This window comes from Neolamprologus multifasciatus, chromosome 10 (assembly GCF_963576455.1).
Source record: "Neolamprologus multifasciatus chromosome 10, fNeoMul1.2, whole genome shotgun sequence".
Lineage (NCBI taxonomy): Eukaryota > Metazoa > Chordata > Actinopteri > Cichliformes > Cichlidae > Neolamprologus > Neolamprologus multifasciatus.
In genome coordinates, this window is record NC_140448.1 from 3,807,625 (window position 1) to 3,827,044 (window position 19,420).

The window sequence follows — 19,420 nt, forward strand, 5'->3', positions numbered from 1 at the left end:
CTACTCTATTTATATTTATATTTATATTGTATCCCGTTCTTATTTATTTTATCTTTTTACCCTGTATATATCCTATTGTGTCATATCTCCAGTGTTTCCTCGGAGGGCGCTCTCTGCACCGGGGCTGTGATCGACCGTGGCTGCTGGGGCTCTGGGGGTCCTCTCAGCCTGGCTGGGGGGCTTCTTTGCCTCCCTCCTGCTGTGTGCCCAGCCTGGAGGCTGCGGTCTGTGACCGGCTTCCGGTGCAGACGGCTCCCTGTGATAGTGTTTCCTCACTTGGCTCATGCGTACCCAGCCCAATTTTACTTTTTAAGTGTGCGTGCGTGTGTGTGTGGGGGGGGGGGGGGGAGGGGAGGGGGGGGGATATGTCTGTATTCACATCGCTTATGTTAATGAAAGTGTGGGGAGTGAGTTGGAGGGCGGGGTGGGGTGGGCTGCTTTTAACCATGTAAAGCACTTTGTGCTACATTTTTTTTGTATGAAAAGTGCTTTTTAAATAAAGATTGATTGATTGATGTAGTAACCCAACCACCCTTCCAACAGGAAGCTGTTCCTTCAGCTTTCTTCTGAACGGTACCATTTTTTCTTTTTCAGGAATATTCCACATGTTTGCAGCTGGGCGGTTACCAAACTGTAGACGACTTGATGGGGCTGAGGGAGAATCATCTGATGGAGCTGAATGTGACTGATCCAGAGCACAGGCAGCGTCTGCTCGCTGCTGTCAACTCCCTGCAGCAACTGCGCTGTGAGTAATGAACCCCAGACAAGGTCATTGAAGGACAGATGTGCTATAATAGAACCACAAAGAAATATGCTGGGATGTTTGGATCCAGAAAGGAAAAAGAACAGGACACATTAATCCTTTCCTAGATGAGACTGGAAAGGTACCAAAGTTAAAGAGATTAAAGACAACAGGTCTTTGAGTAGTAGCTCTAAGAATAAAGGAGACAGATAACCTGTTCGATCTTAATTCACAGAAATAAAAGTGACTGAATGATTACCGACTGCTCGTCAATTCAGCTCTGCAGCAGTACGTGCGACCAAGCAGTCTTTTCTACTTTGCAGCTGATTGTCAGTTGGAGAATGAAGCTGATCAAAAGGCCGAGAGCTCCGCTGAGAACACGAAGGCAGATGTGAGTAACTGCCCCAGAGACTCTGGCTGCCCCATGCCATCTGACAGCCCTGACAGCATCACAGAGGAAGCAGACCTTCATTTTCTCTCTGACCATGCTTTACCAGCCAACGTGACGGCTTAATAAGAGAAAACTATTCCTTGACATGCTTGTTTTATTTCTTCTGTTGCTGTTGACTTGTTTTTCCCACAGCTGTGAAACATGGAAACATACAATAAAAGGCACACTCTGACCTAATACCTCCTCTATGTGTTGGCTTGATTTCTAAAGTAAGACATTTTATAAACCATTTAATTTTTTTCACCATAGTTACCATTTTTATGGAAATGATAGAGAAACACTCCATGAAATGTGCAAATGGCAAAAACGAACAAACTGAGCGGCTATTGGTCTGTGCATCAAGGTAAACAACTATGTGGAATTTAGCCTGGTAAGTGTATATACGCATGTAAAACGTGCCTTCCTCCTATACTGGTAACTCTAACCAGTAGGCAGCAGAAAAAAAATCCAGAATTATCACATAATATTAACGTAATGACTATCATATAAAAATAAATGTCAAGCACCCAAAACACACGATTGGAAGTTTGTTGTCTCGCTCAAGAAGAATCCACAAAACAGATCATTTTTCAAGAATTTCTCACTTTTATTGAACAGTCAACTCACCTGTAGCTAAATCTGTAGCTGTCAATTCAACATTTTGCCCTATTATAAAACTAAGATGAAAAAATTCTAACAAAAAGGCAGCCATGTGAAAGTTATAATACTTGATACGTCTAGAAAAAAAAACCAATCATGGCGTAACAGAAGAGGCAGAGGCAGATTAGATTAGCAAGGAAACAGGTTTCCACATGTTCCTTATTCTGTCTGTCACACTTCATCAGTGCAAGGATAAAATATACAATTTCAAATAAGTCCGAGTCCTCTCAGAGGGGGAATTACAATAGAAACATGTAGAGACCACTCTCCAGTCTGTGTCCTCTTATAAAACCAGAGTAAGGTAAGTGTCGTGGAACAATCCAGCTGTACAGCTTTATAAGTATGAGTGAGACTAATCAGGGATTTTTTTTTCAAATCTTTTCTTCTTTTTTAAAAAAAATGTTGACATAACTGGCTAAAATTAAATAAAATAAGAATTCCTTTCTAACTCTGGTACCATAATGTTTTGAGAGCTTTTGCCCATTAATTAACCCCACAGGCACATATCAGCCAATGATAAACTCGTGTTCTATTTTAACTTTTGTAAACAGATTTTAAATACCGTATTTTCTGCACTATAAGGCGCACTTAAAATCCTTTAATTTTCACAAAAATCCACAGTGATCTGGTGCGCCTTATGTATGAATTCTGGTTGTGCTTACTAACTCTCGAACCGATTTTATGTGCTACACGGCGCTCAAAAATCTGTCAAAAAATGTTTTAGCATGACTTTGGTAAGCTAGGAAGCCGCACCGCTTGACGGATTGTTGGAACATTACGGCTGCCGTAGTCAGGAGCCTCGTGGAATAATCTGGGTCCTAAACTCCGTCCATTTCAGGTCCCAAAGTCAAACAAACACTGTGGCATCAGTGAGAGTTAAAAACTGTCTAAATTCTTTCATCTTTAATAAAATAATCAGCGTTGCTGCTTTACCAGGTGTAACAATTAAGTTTAACATCCAGGCATCCATGAAAACAGAATTTAGTAAATTTAACAGAGTTAGAAGTTAGCAGGCAGTTAGCTCGCTAGTTTCCACCTAAACATGATATAGCATGTTCTGTCTGAGAGATTTCTGAAACAAATTAAACGTACAGCTCTGCTATCACTTCCAACATAAATGAAGACAGAAAACTAAACAGCAGTGACGTTTGTAGGGCTACTGAAGTTGGGCTAGCTGGTGTATAATGATGTGCTACGTGATCGCTAGCGACACAGCTATGTTAGCATAACATAAACAAGCTAACTTTTTTCCACTCGATCAAGGTTAACGTGAAGGTTCCTGATGGTTAGGGACAAATGCAATCACATGGCAGGATGCTGTAAATGGACCAAACTTCAGCCAGGAGAACTACTGAGATAATCCATCCACAATACGAGGTTAGTGATTAATATACTGCAACAACACGGGAATAGAGCAGCTGCCAGAGAATTCAACATTAATGAATCAATGGTACAGAAGTGGAGGAAGCAAGAAGAATGAGTCAAGTTTGACTTATCTGACTGTTTTGTTTCGCTTAATGCGCCTTATAATCCGGTGCGCTGTATGGTCCGGAAAATACGGTAATTTAAGCCAACAAAATATCTTCTTAGAACAGAAATGTTAATAGCTAACATTATCAGAAGAATTTGGCTGAAACTGGTAATAGTACATGGAACAACTGAGAAAACAGCCAAATACATGATATTAAAACACCCCCAAGTTTGTCATCATGGAGAAATCACTACCCAGTGGACAATTATGATGGAAGATTAAGAAAAGTAAGCAACAGGCCATAAATGGAAAAGTTTTAATTGTCAGGACTTAAACGTGATATGTGCTCAGCAGATCAGCACCCTGATGAAAGAAGACGTGTCAGATCTCTGACGTCAAACTCAAGTTTGCAGCTGTGGCTGTTCTGGTCAGCGACTGAGGCCTCCATGAGAGTATCTGACGTAGCCATTCTCGGGATACAGAGAAAGTTCTTCTGTACTGCTGAGCCCATTGTTAAGCTCTGGAAATAACAACAACAAACAGGATTCATACACACTGCAGAGTCATCTTCAGTCATCGTTCTTAGACCACAGCGTGAACACGTATGGGCAAAGTGCATTAGCTGGGTTTGTACTTAATAGGTGTACTAGGGGTGGCAAACTCCAGGCCTCAAGGGCCGCTGTCCTGCAGGTTTTAGATCTCACCCTGGGTCAACACACCTGAATCAAATGAGTAGTTCATTACCAGGCCTCTGGAGAACTTCAGGACATGTTGAGGAGGTCATTTAGCCCTTTAAATCAGCTGTGTTGGATCAAAGACACATCTAAAACCTGCAGGACACCGGCTCTTGAGGCCTGGAGCTCCCCACCCCTGGTCTAGAATTAGGTTTAGGTCATCACATATCCAAAGACTTTTGGCAAATATGGGCCAAATTAACACCAACAACAGTATCCACAAACAAAGTGTTTGTTTTTTTTAATCCACCAGGTTCAAAAGCTACAATACAAAAACTCTGAAGTTCATTCTTGGGCTTCTATGAAAATTAAATGAACAGCTTAGAAAAACATAGCCCACTTAACCCCAGACAAACAGAGTTACAGCTCATTCTGTTGCTGCTGCTCTTGCCTTGCTATTGAAGGTGTGTTTTCGCATTATAAACAAATCTCTACAGGCTATAATAAAAACAGTGTGTGCCTCCCACAGGAGCTGACTCGATAAGTTGTGATGATGCGCGACTGCTCTCTAAGCTTCACCTGAGAATATGAGCTTCTCCTTCATGATGTTGACGTCACGACTGGACCGTCGCGCTACAGCGCTCAACATGATGTGTTCTGGGTTATAGTTCTGCATCCCGCTTATCCTCCACCTGTTACAGCACACACACAGACAGATTCTTACATCGCATGAAAGGCAGCAACTGCAGCTGTTATCAAGACCAGAGATGGGCAGTAACGTGTTACTGTAATCCGATTACTTTTTTCAAGTAACGAGTAAAGTAAGGGATTACTATTGCAAAAACGGTAATTAGATTACCGAAGGAGTGAGTGCAGACACAAAAATCTTATTTTATTTTATGTGCTGGAATGTGCAGAAAATAAGTTAAAAGATTAAAACTAATAAAACAAGTTTTAAAAAGAGACTTTTCCATTTGATTACATTTTGTATGATGGATTATGCAGAAAAAGTAGAATTGGGCTGAAAGATCTATCACTTTATCACCTATTCAGGTTGTAAATCGTGTTAGTAACTAAGTAATTAATTACTTTTAAAAATAAGTAATCAGTAACAGGAACAGGATTACTTTTTTGTGGAAGTAATCAGTAATTAGTTACTGATTACTTTTTTCAAGTAACTTGACCAACACTGATCAAGACATCCTTTAATTCAGTAATATTTTTACACATAATATACACACTTAGAATAATTATTGAAGCCCTGCTGAATTTGTAAGTTTGCTCAGTTACAAAGAAATGCACTTGTGTTTTTTTTTTAATTGAGAGAGACAGAATATCAAACAACAATCAAGAAAAAAAACACATAAAAGTTATAAATTGACCTGCATGTCACTGACTCTATTAAGTATTTTATCCCCAAGCAAAACAACACTTAGTATTTGACTGAGAAACCCTTGTTGGCAAGCAAAAGCAGTAAGTTTATTGTAGTTGGAGACTGAAGCCACCCCATGACCGTAATGCGCTTCTTCTTTAGTCACTTGCCTTGGACTTGTTTTTGATGCTGGGAAGACCCATCATGACCCATCTTAGTGTTGTGGCTGAGGGAAGGACGTGTGCACACATGTGCACACAGCCAGTCAGTACGAGCCAAAACTCTAGATGCGTTGTAGGATGTTTCACTCAGTGATATGCAAATGTAACAGGGTCATAAATCACATTGTTATAATTACACAAAATGTGTTATAAACCCCCAAACTGTTCCTTTTATACCTGACTTTTAGGACCTCCAAGCCTGTAGTTGTGTTCATTATCAGTTAGAGCCCCACCTCATTCTTTTCTTCTTCTTCTTTGGTGCAACCCTATAAATACAGTGTACCCCTTTTGCCTCTCCCCTTTTCTACAATTCCCCTGTGGGAGAGGTTGGTATAATTTCTTTCCCAACACTGTAAAATGCTCATATAATGCATATTTAGCCACCTGGATGTTTCTGATTGTGATTTTAGTTCAATTATTGTCATTATTAAGCCTGTTTTTGTTAGATATTACAAGTGTGTAGTATGTGTGTACCATAAATGGGTTTTAGGCCCCATAAATGCTAGCATGGATATATACTCCTTGCTAGCTTGGAAGTTGTGGTGGGTTGAGCTAACCCTCTTCCACTGTTTGTATTTGGTCGTAGGAGCTGGAGTGGGCAAATTATTTACTTGGAGGCCTTTCTTTCTTTCTTTTACCTTTTTTATCAGGTATGTCGGATTTCGTGTTGTTGTTTTTGTTTTATCTTATGTCAAATATGTTACGTGTAAATCCATACTTTATGTTTAATGTAAAAATAAATGCCAGCCCTTTTCTACAATTCCCCTGTGGGAGAGGAGCTGGAGTGGGCAAATTATTTACTTGGAGGCCTTTCTTTCTTTTACCTTTTTTATCAGACACAACGCAGAATCACACCGGTTACACAAATCCATTTATAACTTTCTGTTTTTGATTGCTATTCTCTCTCTCCGTTAAAATGAAACTACTACAAAATTAAAGACTGTATTTCTTTGCAAGTGAGCAAACGTACAAATCTAGCAGGGGATCAAATAATTACTTCCACCAGTGTAAAAGGCAGTGCAGTGAAAGATAGGAAGGGGACCAGCTTTGGGGTGTTGGGCGCAAAAAGCACAAGGAGGACAGACAAGGAGGCAGAAACAAAGGCCAAGGCAGACATAGCAGTTACCTGATCATATGATAGCTGACAGATGCCAGAGGGCAGCAGAGGAAGGTTGCATGCAGATCAGGTAGAGCACAGGACAAAGAACGAATGTCAGAGGAGAAAGAGAGGACAGTAAGACAGGGAGAGGTTGTAGAAAGGAGAAGAAACATGGAAATACCCAGAGGAGAAAAAAGAAAGAAAAGAAAGAGTAGAATGAACAGTCAGTGTCGAAGCAGCAGACCAGACAAAGCCACGGCTCAACTCAAACTCGGCTGATGTTAACACGCTGAACGCATTCACAACACCGACAAACATTTACACACCGAATCGTTCAGAGGTTTGAATTTTACATTTCAAAACTGCAAAGTCAATGAAGTGATTATTATGAACAACTATACTCCCACACACAACACTGGTCTAATGATGTCACATATCCAGTTTACCCAAATATGTTTTCTCAGGGCCCTCTACTAATGCCTCTTTAGCTTCATTTCAAACTCTGCACTGCAAATAAAATTGTATTAATCTCCATTTTGGGGGCAGAAAAACCAAAAAAAGCTGCATAATGTTTAACAACCATGAGTCATTTTAGATAGTGACCTTAAAATTAGGGATGCACCGATACCGATACTGGTATCGGTATCGGGGCTGATACTGTAAAATGTGTGTGTACTCATACTCATAAAAGTTAACCGATACCATGAACCAATACTAACTTATTTCATTAATCAGAGGGTGGCTTGTCATTTCTGTTGTAGTTTTTTAGATTGGCCACTAGGGGGACATCCCACGCTAAACAGGCACAGGGTTAGACGAGTGAGACTGGCAGCTCCAGATAAAAAAAAGAGAAACTGGAGGCTGCTGTAGCTACGCTAAACAAAATGTCAGCAGTGTGGAACAGCCAACTTTAACTCAGGTTTTGGAAAAGCGATGAAAAATGTCAAGAGAAAATCCACGGGCAGTGTGTGTGTGTGTGTGTGTGGTAGAAGTATCGGTATCGTATCGGTTTGAAAAAATTGGTATCGTTGCATCCCTAACTATTATTAAAATAATTCAGTACAGCGGTCCCTCGTTTATCGCAGGAGTTACATCCTAATAACCTGCTATAGGTGAAATCCGCAAAACCTCTCACTACACACTTTATACACTTTTCTCAGACAGGCACGAACATTTTCACACTTTTCTCTTTTGTTTAAACTCTCAAAGTTCAAACCTTGTAGAAACATAAGTCCAGTATTATAGAATGAAACCAAAGGCACCGCAGGAGCCTCTGACGGTGCAAAACGTTTCGTCGGCGTCGTTGTGTTTGATGGGGAGAAAACGTACAAACATACAGCACAGAGTCACACACAGCGATTGAAGATGTATGTAAATTTGACAAGCTGTCATTCTGTACTGTACAGGAGACACGGCACGAGATTGATTGACAATGGTCTACAGCCAATCAGGACGCAGAACACAAAAAAACAAACATGGAAAATTGCACAAAAAAATATCCGCGAAAGAGCAAGGCCGCGAAAGGTGAACCGCGCTATAGCGAGGGACCGCTGTATTGGGAATTCTGTATTCCTTTCCCACCCAATTGTTTCCATCATTCATTTATAGGACTAACAGAATAGCAGGAATATTTCTTGTCCCGTAAATCATCTGCTGTCATCACCCAGACATCTATGTCTGTGTAAAGAACCATTCTTAGGCTGGTATCTCATGTATCATGGAGCATGCATGAGTCACTTGGCTGGTATTCATTAAATTATTATTGCGTTAAACTGTGTTTAAAGTCCCTGTTCATTACATGTATGTGTTGTACTTACTTCTGAAAAAAGAAAACCCCTATGACTATGGCGACGGACACTAGATCTGAAGTCATCCAGATGAAGTTGTAAGCGCTCTGGCTCTGCAAGACAGGAGAAGAAGAGTCGTTTCTGCTCATTGCCATCAGAGGTCCCCATAAACACTCATGTCTTGAGTAAGGCTGCAGTTTTCTTCAGATCTGTGCCCTTGTCTTAGATTTTCTCAGACTTTTTTTGCCAGGATCCTTTTGTTCTATAATGTCACAGTGCACCTAAAGCCCGCTGCTCGGCTCATATTTCTCTGCGCCTTAGCCCTCAAGTCTTGCTGGGCCATCGTCAGTCTCTGTCCGCTCTCCTGCTGTCCTTTCATCTCGATGCGTGACCTTGTTTGCTTGTGCACTGTGCGTGTGTGTGTTGCATCTATTGAAAGAACGGAGAGCTGTTTACCATGAGCCAGATGGGATAAGGCACCTTTCGGAGGACATGGGGGGCATCAGAAGACACAGAAGGCACCCCACTACACCACAGAATGGAGTAGAGCCAGGGCTCATTCACCGGGTAGACAGTCACACTCACATTATTGGCCAGGTACTCCCTGGGGGAAAGAAAAATACAAGTCAGCACTGAAAAGAGAGAAAGAGAGGTCCACTTCATTTCACCTCTTTACTCCCTTGTCAACATTCACCTCTTATCATTCTGCAGCCACTGGAAAATATTGTGTGCATCATGAAGCTGACTTTGTTTCATCTAAAGCTGCAACAGCGGTCCCAGAGGAGGGTAGAGCTTGTGTTCAAGGACCATAACAGTGTAATTCTGCTGGGCTTACGTGGGTGTAGCTCATTGACCAGACTGTCCTGTTCTTATAAAACAAGTTTTTGCTAATTCAAAGAAAACTGTCTTTTTTTTTCTTAGGTGCTGTGTAGAATATAGGGATGCACCGATACCACTTTTTTGGAAACGAGTACGAGTACGAGTACTTGCATTTCAGTACTCGCCGATACCGAGTACTTAATAAAAACATGATTTAAATTTACAGGTAACAGCTTTAGTCCTATAATTTAACAAAAAAACAACAACAAGGGACTAGTTTGGAATTAAGAACATTTATTTAAAATGAAAAGCATGTTGCATGCAACATATTAAAGAATAAATAATTATAAAAAACAAAATTTAATTTTAAATTTGTTCGTCTGTTTCTCTGTTTAGAAGTCTCACTAGCACAGTCACAGCTGGGATGACATCAGAGGCTAGTGCGTCGTAGCTGCTCACTTTTTTAGTTAGTTCCTCAAAGGGGGCGAGGATGGCAACAGTCGTCTCCATAAGAGCCCATTGGTGAGCGGTGAGATAGTCGGGGAGTTCGTGTTCGGACACGCCCAGCACTCGCTTTTGCTCAATGAGGGACTGGAGCATGTAATACGTGCTGTTCCAGCGCGTCTGTACGTCCTGCTGCAGTCTCTTTATTGGCTGGTTGAGCTGTCCCTGAATGTTCTCGAGGCGGGAGTAGGCTAAGGCGGAATGTTTAAAATGCCCAACTATTTTCCGTCCCACTGCTATAGCATCAGCTATGCTGCTCTGTGCTAATAAGCATGGGTAAATAAGCGTGGGTAAATAAGCGTGGGTAAACTCTTTGGGTGCTTGATTAAATTACTTGTGTTAAATGCGCTACCTTTAGAGCCTCTGGACAATTTCGCTGAGCACAATTTGCAGTCCGCCTTTGTTTTCACGTCTTCGTTCACTTTGAAATAGTTCTACACGGCTGACTTGTCTCGCCTCGCTTTCTCCCCGCTCTGAGCTGCGGGGCCTGGGGGCGGGCACTTGGCGCCTGTGATTAACCCCTTACATGCCGCTCAAACATAGACAGGTCTCAGACCGTGGTATCGGTCCCCGGTATTCGGGGGACTTTTAACGAGTACAAGTACTTTAGAAAATGTGGTATTGAGGCCGATACCAGATACTGGTATCGGTGCATCCCTAGTAGAATACATCCTCCAAGTTTAACATTGTAGAGCAAATGTAATGCGAAGTAACCAATGTCTAGGTAGTTGGCAGTTTAACTCTCCTGTTTAAAGACACAGCACCCAGTAGACTGCAACACTGCTACAGCTGTCAATGAACGGGGCACTAACTCTACCACTTTCTAATGATGTAAAAATGGATCGTTTGATATGAGAGTCTCTGAGGACTGACTCACCTTTGGAGCCAGCTTAACGTTAACCACTAGAGGAAGTTCAGATTTTAGCACTTTTAGGTCATTTTTGGTGTAATTCTTCAGCCCTGGAGCCCTGAGCTTGGTACTGATAAATGTCACTTGAAGCAGCTAACCTCGAGCAGAAATAGTGAGCTTTTTAAATCCAAAACCAGTCAGAAGATATTCCCTTTAGTGTTAACTGTATTTAAAACTGTTTCAGGGATTAGTTCCCCTTTTAAATACACTTTATCAAGCTACAGGACAAGTTAAGCAAACACTTAGGTTTGTAAATTGTTGTTGTTGTTTTATTTTGCTTAAAATAACACAAAACGCCTCCTTTGACATTTCTTTAGGGTTCTTCTGAGCCTTTTTTCCTTTGCTTAGTAGCAGCTGCTTGCTCTTACTGTAGCTCTTTGTGGCTAGCCTTGCTGTAGTGGAGGGTCAGACTTGTAATTCCTCTCTGCCTTATCGCTTCCACTGACAGCTTCTCACTTGTGGTCTGGTGAAGCCCTCGCACCCTCCCCCTGTCTGTGTCGGGGGTCCACGTCACCTGGGACAAACACACATCACATGGAAAGACCCAGATCAGACAAAATGTAGTTTTAAATGCTTTGCAAGAAGGTGCTTATTATAATATCGTAAGCTGTCATACAGTATTTAAGGAAAACAAAAGATTTGTCACAACAATTCACAGAATAATTTCCTTATTGGAATATTTATAATATTTAATATTTAGTGTGTTTAAAGGGGGAACACTACTACAGGCAACAGCTAAATTCATTTAAGGATTATTATTAGTCGTCACCCTCTTCAGGGGAATCCCCGCTTTCTGCACAGCCCGCAGCGTGTCCATGAACCAGCTGCGGTAGCGTGGGTGCTCTGGTGGAGGTTTGTGAATGTTGAGCAGCGCGGAGCTGTCGGCCTTAGCTGCCAGACGAAGCATTTCCACCAGACTGCAAACCGTCTGGTTGCCTATTCTGCTCCGCTCCTTCGCTGTCAGTGATGCTGCTGTCCAGTAGGGGTCACTCTACAAGCAGAGGAAAACAACAAGAGCGAGGTAGACACTGAGGTGGAGCATATTTGTTTATCTTTCCACATTATATGCAGCTTATTGTAGCATTAAATTATGTTTGATAAAATGTTCTAGAAAATTTTTAAAGCGTCTGCAAATTTTAGATCTTAATCCCTTAAATTCTAAAAGGAAAATGAGACACACAGTTTTGCTATTTGAGGGGAAAATTTATTTTAGAGCTGATGGACCTGAGGTGGCTTTAGATGAAGTGGATTTTAGTACCTCCAAAAACCACTGGCCTGCATTGAGAGAGCGGATCTCTGTCCAGTTGAAAAAGGAGGCATCTTCATACTGTCTGGCTGGAAACACCTTAGTGACATCTGTGGTCCGCCTCAGAGTGTGGTCTCGCATGAGGAAGGGAACCCCATCGACACTGGAAGAAGTAAAGCACTTTAAAATTTATAGGAAAACTAAACATAACGCAGTTTAAATGAAAAAGCAGCAGCGACATGTGTTAATAATCACCAAACACTGAAGGGCAACAGATCTGAATCACACATTTCTCTCATAATTCCTGCGTGTCAAATGGGATCCATATGTGGACCTTCAGCACAAGCTACATGCATTAAATGCAAACAAAAGTGAATGTGTGATTTATAACCTTATGGTGACATCAGCCTCCAAGGAGCTGGCACCATGCTGCAGGGCTCTGTTGAAGGACACCACGGTGTTCTCTGCAGCCAGCTAGAGCGAAGAGATCACAGAAAGACTGTCAGTCACTTGATGTGTGCACAAAACACACACCAAGAGGAAATAATAGAATTATAAAAACATTATGTTCGACTTGTGCAAAAGGCTTCCTTCCCTTTAAATCTAGTCATCAAACATTCTTTATGAGCCAAGCAGCTCATTATTTTCACAATCCTATGTTTAAATGTTAATATCACAACGTTCTCACATTCTTCTCATATGTAGAGATCAGTAGCGGTTTTTGATACGGGCGACACGGGCGGTTGCCCGGGGCGGCATCATGGTGGGGGGCGGCATCACGGGCATCGGCAAAAAATAAATAAATAAATAATTGCTCGTACTCATGCTGCCCCGACATCAGCCAGCGCACTGATCGGTTTTCTATCGCCCACTTGCTGGGAGTAAGGGCGCCCTCCGTTTGCGAGGTGCGCCTGCTGCTTGTGGCACAGGGAGGAGAGGGCGGGGCGGCGGGGGGATTCTCTGGCTGGCTGGAGCAGCGTCTAATAACCAACTCGCAAAATAAAACAAAATAAAAACAAACTAACAAACACGAAAACACCAGACATTATGATACAGACTCATAATTTGCACCGATGTTTTGAGCGCGAGAGCCCTCGGTGCGCATGCTCGCTGCTGAAGTCAAAGTAAACTTTATTGTCATCTCCGCTACGTACAGTCCAGTATATAGAGAGACGAGACGACGAGGCTCCAGTTACAGCAGTGCAAGTACACAAACAATAAATATAAGAAGAGTAAGGAAATAAACATACACAGGGATCAATGACAATTTAAAATTTACAGTTTGATGATTTAAAGTCTCACACACAACCCGTTGAAAGGGGAGGTGGGCTGGCTGCTTCCAAATAGAGCACATTTCATTTATAATGTTGTAAATCCAAGTCCATTATGTATTCGTGATTTTAATCCTGGGTTGTGCAAAATCCCAGAAATGCACCTTAGACAAACTGAATCTGTGAACTAAGGTGTAGGTGTGTTAGATCATGTTGTGGTGATCCTCGGGTTGAGGGATTTGTGTTCATACTGGAGTGCAAAATTAAAACCAATGGAAGATGGACAAGAAAAGTTCAAAACCATCAGGTGCTCAGTTTAGAAAAAAGAGAAAAGAAGAGGAGGAGAAACGAGCAAAAGATGCAGGTAAGCAGATGTGTGATTGGATAATGGCAGGTCATCCTGAAACAATCAGAATCAGAATACTTTATTAATCCCTAAGGAAACTATGTGGGTTACAGTTGCTCCAAGAAGAAATGGTAAAAATAGAAACAGTAACAGACTAAACTCCAAACATTATGTTACAGATTTTAATATTAATTAGTCAGTGTCAATTGTTGATTTGTCCTGTTCTCATTGTATGACGAATTATGATGGCTGTTTGGTAGCTGTTTGCATACTATGCATACTCTCTCTCTCTTCATATGTGTGTGTGCACAACAGTTTTATGTCAATGTACAATCCTTAATATGTTTTATGTGTGTGCCTGTGTGTGTGTGTGTGGGGGGGGGGGGGGGGGGGGGGCACAGAGGCAGTGTTTGCCCAGGGTGCCAAACAGGCTAGGACCGCCACTGGTAGAGATAATACTTTTACTTACTTTATTGATTTATATAGCACTCTTCACAGGATCAAAACCACAAAGTGCTTCACAATAATATAAAGCAGATAAACATAAAACTGCACAATCAAACATTCAGCACAAATCTAATTAAAAGATAGTCTAAATAAATAAGTCTTAAGATGATGTTTAAAAGAATAAATACAATCCAGGCAGCGTAAAGATGGAGGGAGAGAATTCCACAACCCGGGGTCCACCGCTCTAAAAGATCTAAAAGATCTGTTACGTCTGGTTTTAAAACATGTTCGGGGGACGACCAACAGCCTTTGATTAGATGATCTCAGGCTGCGAGAGGGCGCGTGAGGTTCTAAAACATCAGAAATATAGACAGGAGCGTCACGATTCAAAGCTTTAAAGGTCTCTATTAAGTGAAAATGAATTCTAAAATGTACTGGAAGCCAGTGTAATGAGCGTAACACTGGTGTAATGTGCTCTCTTTTTCGTGTCTTTGTTAAAAGCCTTGCCACAGCATTCTGGACTGACTGGAGACGGTCAAGATTATTTTTGCTCGAACAAAGAAAAAGACTGTTACAATAATCTAAACGAGAAGAAATAAAAGCATGAATAATAATTTCTAACTCAGATTTAGACAAAAAAGTTTCCAGTTTGGAGATGTTTCTAAGCTGAAAAAGGCAGTTCCTATTTAACTGTTGAGAGTATTGCTCTAGAGACATGACAGAATCAAAAACAACACGAGATACCTGAGGCTCAGGTGAACAGATGATCCAAGAGAACCAAGATGCTGTTTGATTGTAGATTTCTGGCTGTCAGGGGCAATAATTAATGTTTCTGACTTCTCAGAGTTCAACTGCAAGTAGTTGTCTCCAAGCCACTGTTTAATGGAAGCTAAAGTTTTTATTCAAGAAGACAGTTTATGGACTTCCATCGGCTTAAAAGAGCAGTAAAGCTGAATATCAACAGCATAGAAGTGATAAGACACATTAGGGCAGGGGTGGGCAACTCCAGGCCTCGAGGGCCGGTGTCCCTGCAGGTTTTAGACGTGTCCTTGAACCAACACAGCTGATTTAAATGGCTAAATTAGCTCCTGTAGTTCTCCAGAGGCCTGGTAACGAACTAATCATGTGATTTAGGTGTGTTGACCCAAGGTGAGATCTAAAACCTGCAGGACACCGGCCCTCAAGGCCTGGAGTTGCCCACCCCTGCATTAGGGAATTGCATAATGGTAAGTCCTAGGGGTAACATGTACAGAAGAAAAAGGTCCCAGAACTGAACTGTTGGGTCTGCGCTTCCACAGGCCCCGCTCGTTTAGAGACTTATTCTCATGAAGGACAAAAACAAGACAGAACATCTTCAACCGGTCTTTTACTTGCTAGCGATGGAAGACTGGTCGGAACCAGGCTCTTGGGGCTGAACGCTCCTCTTTAAACCAACTTCTTCAAAGAGCAGCCCTCCTCGTAGCCTTTTATTCCCATGACAGTTACAGTTTACACAACACAAGCACCTCCCCTCATAAAACCCCCCTATGGTTCTAAAAGATAAGGCACTATGTGTGCGTATGTGTAAGCACCTGTATGCATGTGTATGCATGTGCAAGAACGTGTGTGTGTGTGTGTGTGTGTGTATTTGAGAATGTGTGTGTCATAGGTGTGACCTCCTGCTCACCAAAAGGATCATAACAACAGGAAGCTTACAACACAAGAAACAGATATTTTATATAGGATGTGTCTATAATGAAGCCTGTTCAGCCTCCCCCAGCTCCAGAGTAGCTGGAGAGGTGTTCAGAGACAAAGGAATGTCTTTGATCCTGCTGCTCGCACTAAGACTTTACAAATTTAAGAAACACAATGACAACATTCAACAATTTGACTCCAACATGAACCCTGTGGGACCCCACATGTCATTTGCAAAAACACTAAAAGATTTAAGTATGAAATACAAATAACATAACAAATTATAGCGCTCCATGAGCACAAACCGAATCATAGTTTAATTATAGTTCTAAGGCTTTTTGTACATTTTTGACCAATAAATCATCAAGTTGACATTGAAGACCTTGGAGGATCTAAGCCAAGTTTGAATGGATTGTTACCATGACCCAACTCTAAGTTTTACCAGTATTCATTCAAAGCTTTTCAAGCTATCATGTTTACAGACAGAATGACACGCACACACACAAACGTGATGGAGATAATAACACTGAGATGTACAGTACAGTATGTGGTGTAGTTGAGCTAAACCTGAATCACACACTAACTTATTTATTAGGGGTGGGGGAAAAAATGGATACTATGTAGCATGGTGATATTTTGTTTGCTAATAATGTATCGATACAGGGACAGCAGAAATCGATATTTTGTTACAAAAAGGTTTTTGTGCTCTGACTTCAGAGCATGTTGATCCTTTTTCTGAGCAAGAATCCTGACATTCCTTCACTGTCCAAATGTGTTTAACTTGTTTTTGGCAGCAATAAACATGACAGTTTACTTATTTTAATTTAAGACATGTTTTATTTTAATTAAGTTTAAAACTTTTTTATTTAATGTAAAATTATATTTTGTTTTAATTTACTTTCAAATTCTTCAGTTGCTGAAGGGGCTGCATAGTTTTCATAAATTGCATAGTTCAGAATAGCTATAATTGTACCAGATGGTTGATTCAGTTAAGTTGGACTAGACTGTAATACAAACCGTTCAGTTTGTCAACAATAAAACTGAAATGAGAGAAAGACTGAGTGTGAGACTTTGATATTAGATAAAATGAATATTGATAAAGTTTACCTTTATGTACAGAATCTGAATATCGCAAAATATTTTAAAAAATTGCAATAATATCGTATCGTGCGTTAAGTATTGTGATAATATCGTATCGTGGGATGTATGGTGATTCCCACCTCTATTATTTACTGTAGTTTGTTTCTATATAAATGATGACAGGCTCAGACATACACCTTGCAAAACTGATACATTATTTAGTCTGTAAACAGTCCTGTGAATTATGAATTGTTAAGGCTGTTTCAAACAGATGTGTGCAAATGGTATTTCAGCAACATTGCCCTGGTTTTTCTATGACACCTACACAACACATCATAGTTTAGTTCCATAAATGACATTACAATTGGAGTAAGGGACAGGCAGAAGAAATATAAGAGTTCTTCATTATCATATCAACACATGCTGTACGTTACATACGAGGGTTGTGTGCAGCAGCATAATCAACGTGAGCGTCCACTTACAGAGAGAGAGAGATGCATTTTATATTAGTCTGTGTTGATTTATCTAAAACCTACGTGCAGTTTTGGTACACTGCACTGAGGTGAAAGCAAACACAGCTCTGAACGTCTCTGTGCGTCTCTTATCTACCTGCCCAGCTGTGAAATGACAGCATGTTGCTGACGCACTCTCACACTGAGCCCGACACTATCGCTTGTGTTCTGTAGCTATACACCGCATTTGTCGTACAGAGTGTACAGAAAAATTCTTGCATCTTCTTCTTTCTGTTTTTTCCTTTCTTTGTTATTACCCAAACAGCTTTGTGGAACCCAGCAAAAACCGAACACTTGGTACTCCTGGCAGCCACGCCTCTCCCACAAAGAGCCGATTTGAACAATTAAGTGGATCAGGTAGTAAAGTCTGGCAAAGCCCCAACTTACCATAGGAGCTCCTCTTCGGCCAATGACGCTTGGTCGCGGTTTGAGGCTATGACGGTCCATGATGCAGGGGCAGGTGAACGTGAGCGGTGCCAAACAGAGAGCAAGGAGGACTACAATGTAGATAAACAACACCATCACCTGGATATCTAAGAGAGTGCAAAAAGGGTTGTTAGTGTCATAATGCAACTTTAGCTCATTCCATCTACTCCTAATAACAAACAGTAGTTAGCTTTGTGCGCTTTGATGGGTGGTAAGAGTGCAGGCAGCTGCTTGAATGAGGACAAACAATCCACTAAAGCAGGGTAAATTAGACAATGACATACGTGTACAGACAAATAATACTGAATGCAACTTTACGTTTCAAATAGGAACAAGAAATCAAAAGCAATCCCCAACATGATATTTACTTGAAACACAAGTCAGCACTTACTGGATCTCTCTCTGCGGACAACATATCCAGCTACCAGCCAGCTGATAGCTGTCACTGTTACCAGGGCGCCAAGATGCAGGAAAGGTGCTGTGTACTGATAACAAAGCGTAAATGTGAAATGCTGGCCTTAAAGGATGGTTGGTCATTACACAGCATTAGAGCAAAGCTTTGCCACATTGTTATGATAAATACACACACAGTATAACGATTGAACAGGAGAATATATCAAATGTTACGTTCCATAGAACAAATAACTTTGTATTGTAAGGTGAAGGTAGGGCTGCTCGATTATGGCAAAAATGATAATCACGATTATTTTCACTGAAATTGAGATCTCGATTATTTGACGATATTTATTTAACAATAACAATGTGTTGAATAATGACTTTAAAGATAATATAAAATATTGTGCAAATACTGATAACAGTGCAAATGTTTGCAATATAAGAAATAAATGAAAAATGTAAACATCTATGTTTAGTGAACTTTGCAGTGTTGCTCTGTGGTGCAGCTACGACACTGTAGCAACACCAGTTTACACACTGTGTCTACTTGATCCACGTCTGACTCATGAACCCATAATGTTTCCACACCACTCAAGTTTTTTTTTACCTCTTTTCAACCAACAGCAGTCACTCTCCTCTCCAAATAACTTCTGCTTAGCTTTCCGAGCTTCCCTCGGTCCTCTTAATCAGCGGTCCCCAACCCCCGGGCCTCGGACCGGTACCAGTCCGTGAGTCGTTTGGTACCGGGCCGCGAGAGTTGAGGCTCAGGTGTGAAATGTATAGTTTTCAGGGTTTTTATCGGTTTTCAGCGTTATTTTGTTATCGTTTTTATCGTTTACTCGGTTTTCCTGGGTCTTTTCACGTGTGTTATGAATAAACCTTCTTTTTTTGGGTACCGGTACTATTTTTATTTTGTTGTATTTATCCGCGACACCTTAAAGGCCGGTCCATGAACATGTTGTCGGGCATAAACCGGTCCGTGGCGCAAAAAAGGTTGGAGACCGCTGCTCTTAATTGTTGTGACACGTGTTCGAAATGCAGAGAGGTGCGCTCGATTTGCCACACGGAGCAGCGCGAGAGTAAAGCACGAGGGAGGGGCTAATAATCGGCTCAGTCATTTTTAATGATCGTTGAAAGCCCAGATCATAATCGAGATTAAAATTCGATTAATTGAGCAGCCCTAAGTGAAGGCCCTACAATCATAGAGAGAAAACACCAACAATCAAATGAACACTTACGAGCAAACACTTGGCAACAGTGGGGAGGAAAAACTCCCTTTTAACAGGAAAGAAACCTCCGACAGAACCAGGCTCAGGGGGACTAACTAAATAAC

General features: G+C 41.2%; 2 protein-coding genes across 6 annotated transcripts in view; one reads left to right on the forward strand and one right to left on the reverse strand.

Annotated features, from left to right (window-relative positions):
• Nucleotides 1-19,420, forward strand: part of samsn1b (SAM domain, SH3 domain and nuclear localisation signals 1b) — a 76,907-nt gene that overhangs the window by 15,245 nt on the left and 42,242 nt on the right. For all 4 annotated transcript variants that reach the window (XM_085175935.1, XM_085175936.1, XM_085175938.1 and 1 more), the window contains exons 14-15: nt 595-745; nt 1,066-3,209. In XM_085175935.1, the coding sequence (XP_085032061.1) occupies nt 595-745; nt 1,066-1,256 (342 nt within the window). In that variant the 3' untranslated portion in view covers nt 1,257-3,209. The remainder of the gene's footprint in view (nt 1-594; nt 746-1,065; nt 3,210-19,420) is intronic.
• gdpd5a (glycerophosphodiester phosphodiesterase domain containing 5a) overlaps nt 2,228-19,420 on the reverse strand; it is a 35,455-nt gene continuing 18,262 nt past the window's right edge. The window contains exons 7-17 of one of the 2 annotated variants that reach the window (XM_085175939.1): nt 18,083-18,176; nt 17,653-17,798; nt 12,327-12,409; nt 11,948-12,098; nt 11,459-11,680; nt 11,058-11,203; nt 8,913-9,060; nt 8,487-8,569; nt 6,697-6,711; nt 4,557-4,669; nt 2,228-3,823 (exon numbers count right to left, since the gene is read on the reverse strand). In XM_085175939.1, the coding sequence (XP_085032065.1) occupies nt 3,732-3,823; nt 4,557-4,669; nt 6,697-6,711; nt 8,487-8,569; nt 8,913-9,060; nt 11,058-11,203; nt 11,459-11,680; nt 11,948-12,098; nt 12,327-12,409; nt 17,653-17,798; nt 18,083-18,176 (1,293 nt within the window). In that variant the 3' untranslated portion in view covers nt 2,228-3,731. The remainder of the gene's footprint in view (nt 3,824-4,556; nt 4,670-6,696; nt 6,712-8,486; nt 8,570-8,912; nt 9,061-11,057; nt 11,204-11,458; nt 11,681-11,947; nt 12,099-12,326; nt 12,410-17,652; nt 17,799-18,082; nt 18,177-19,420) is intronic. The other variant, XM_085175940.1, reaches the window with a different exon arrangement.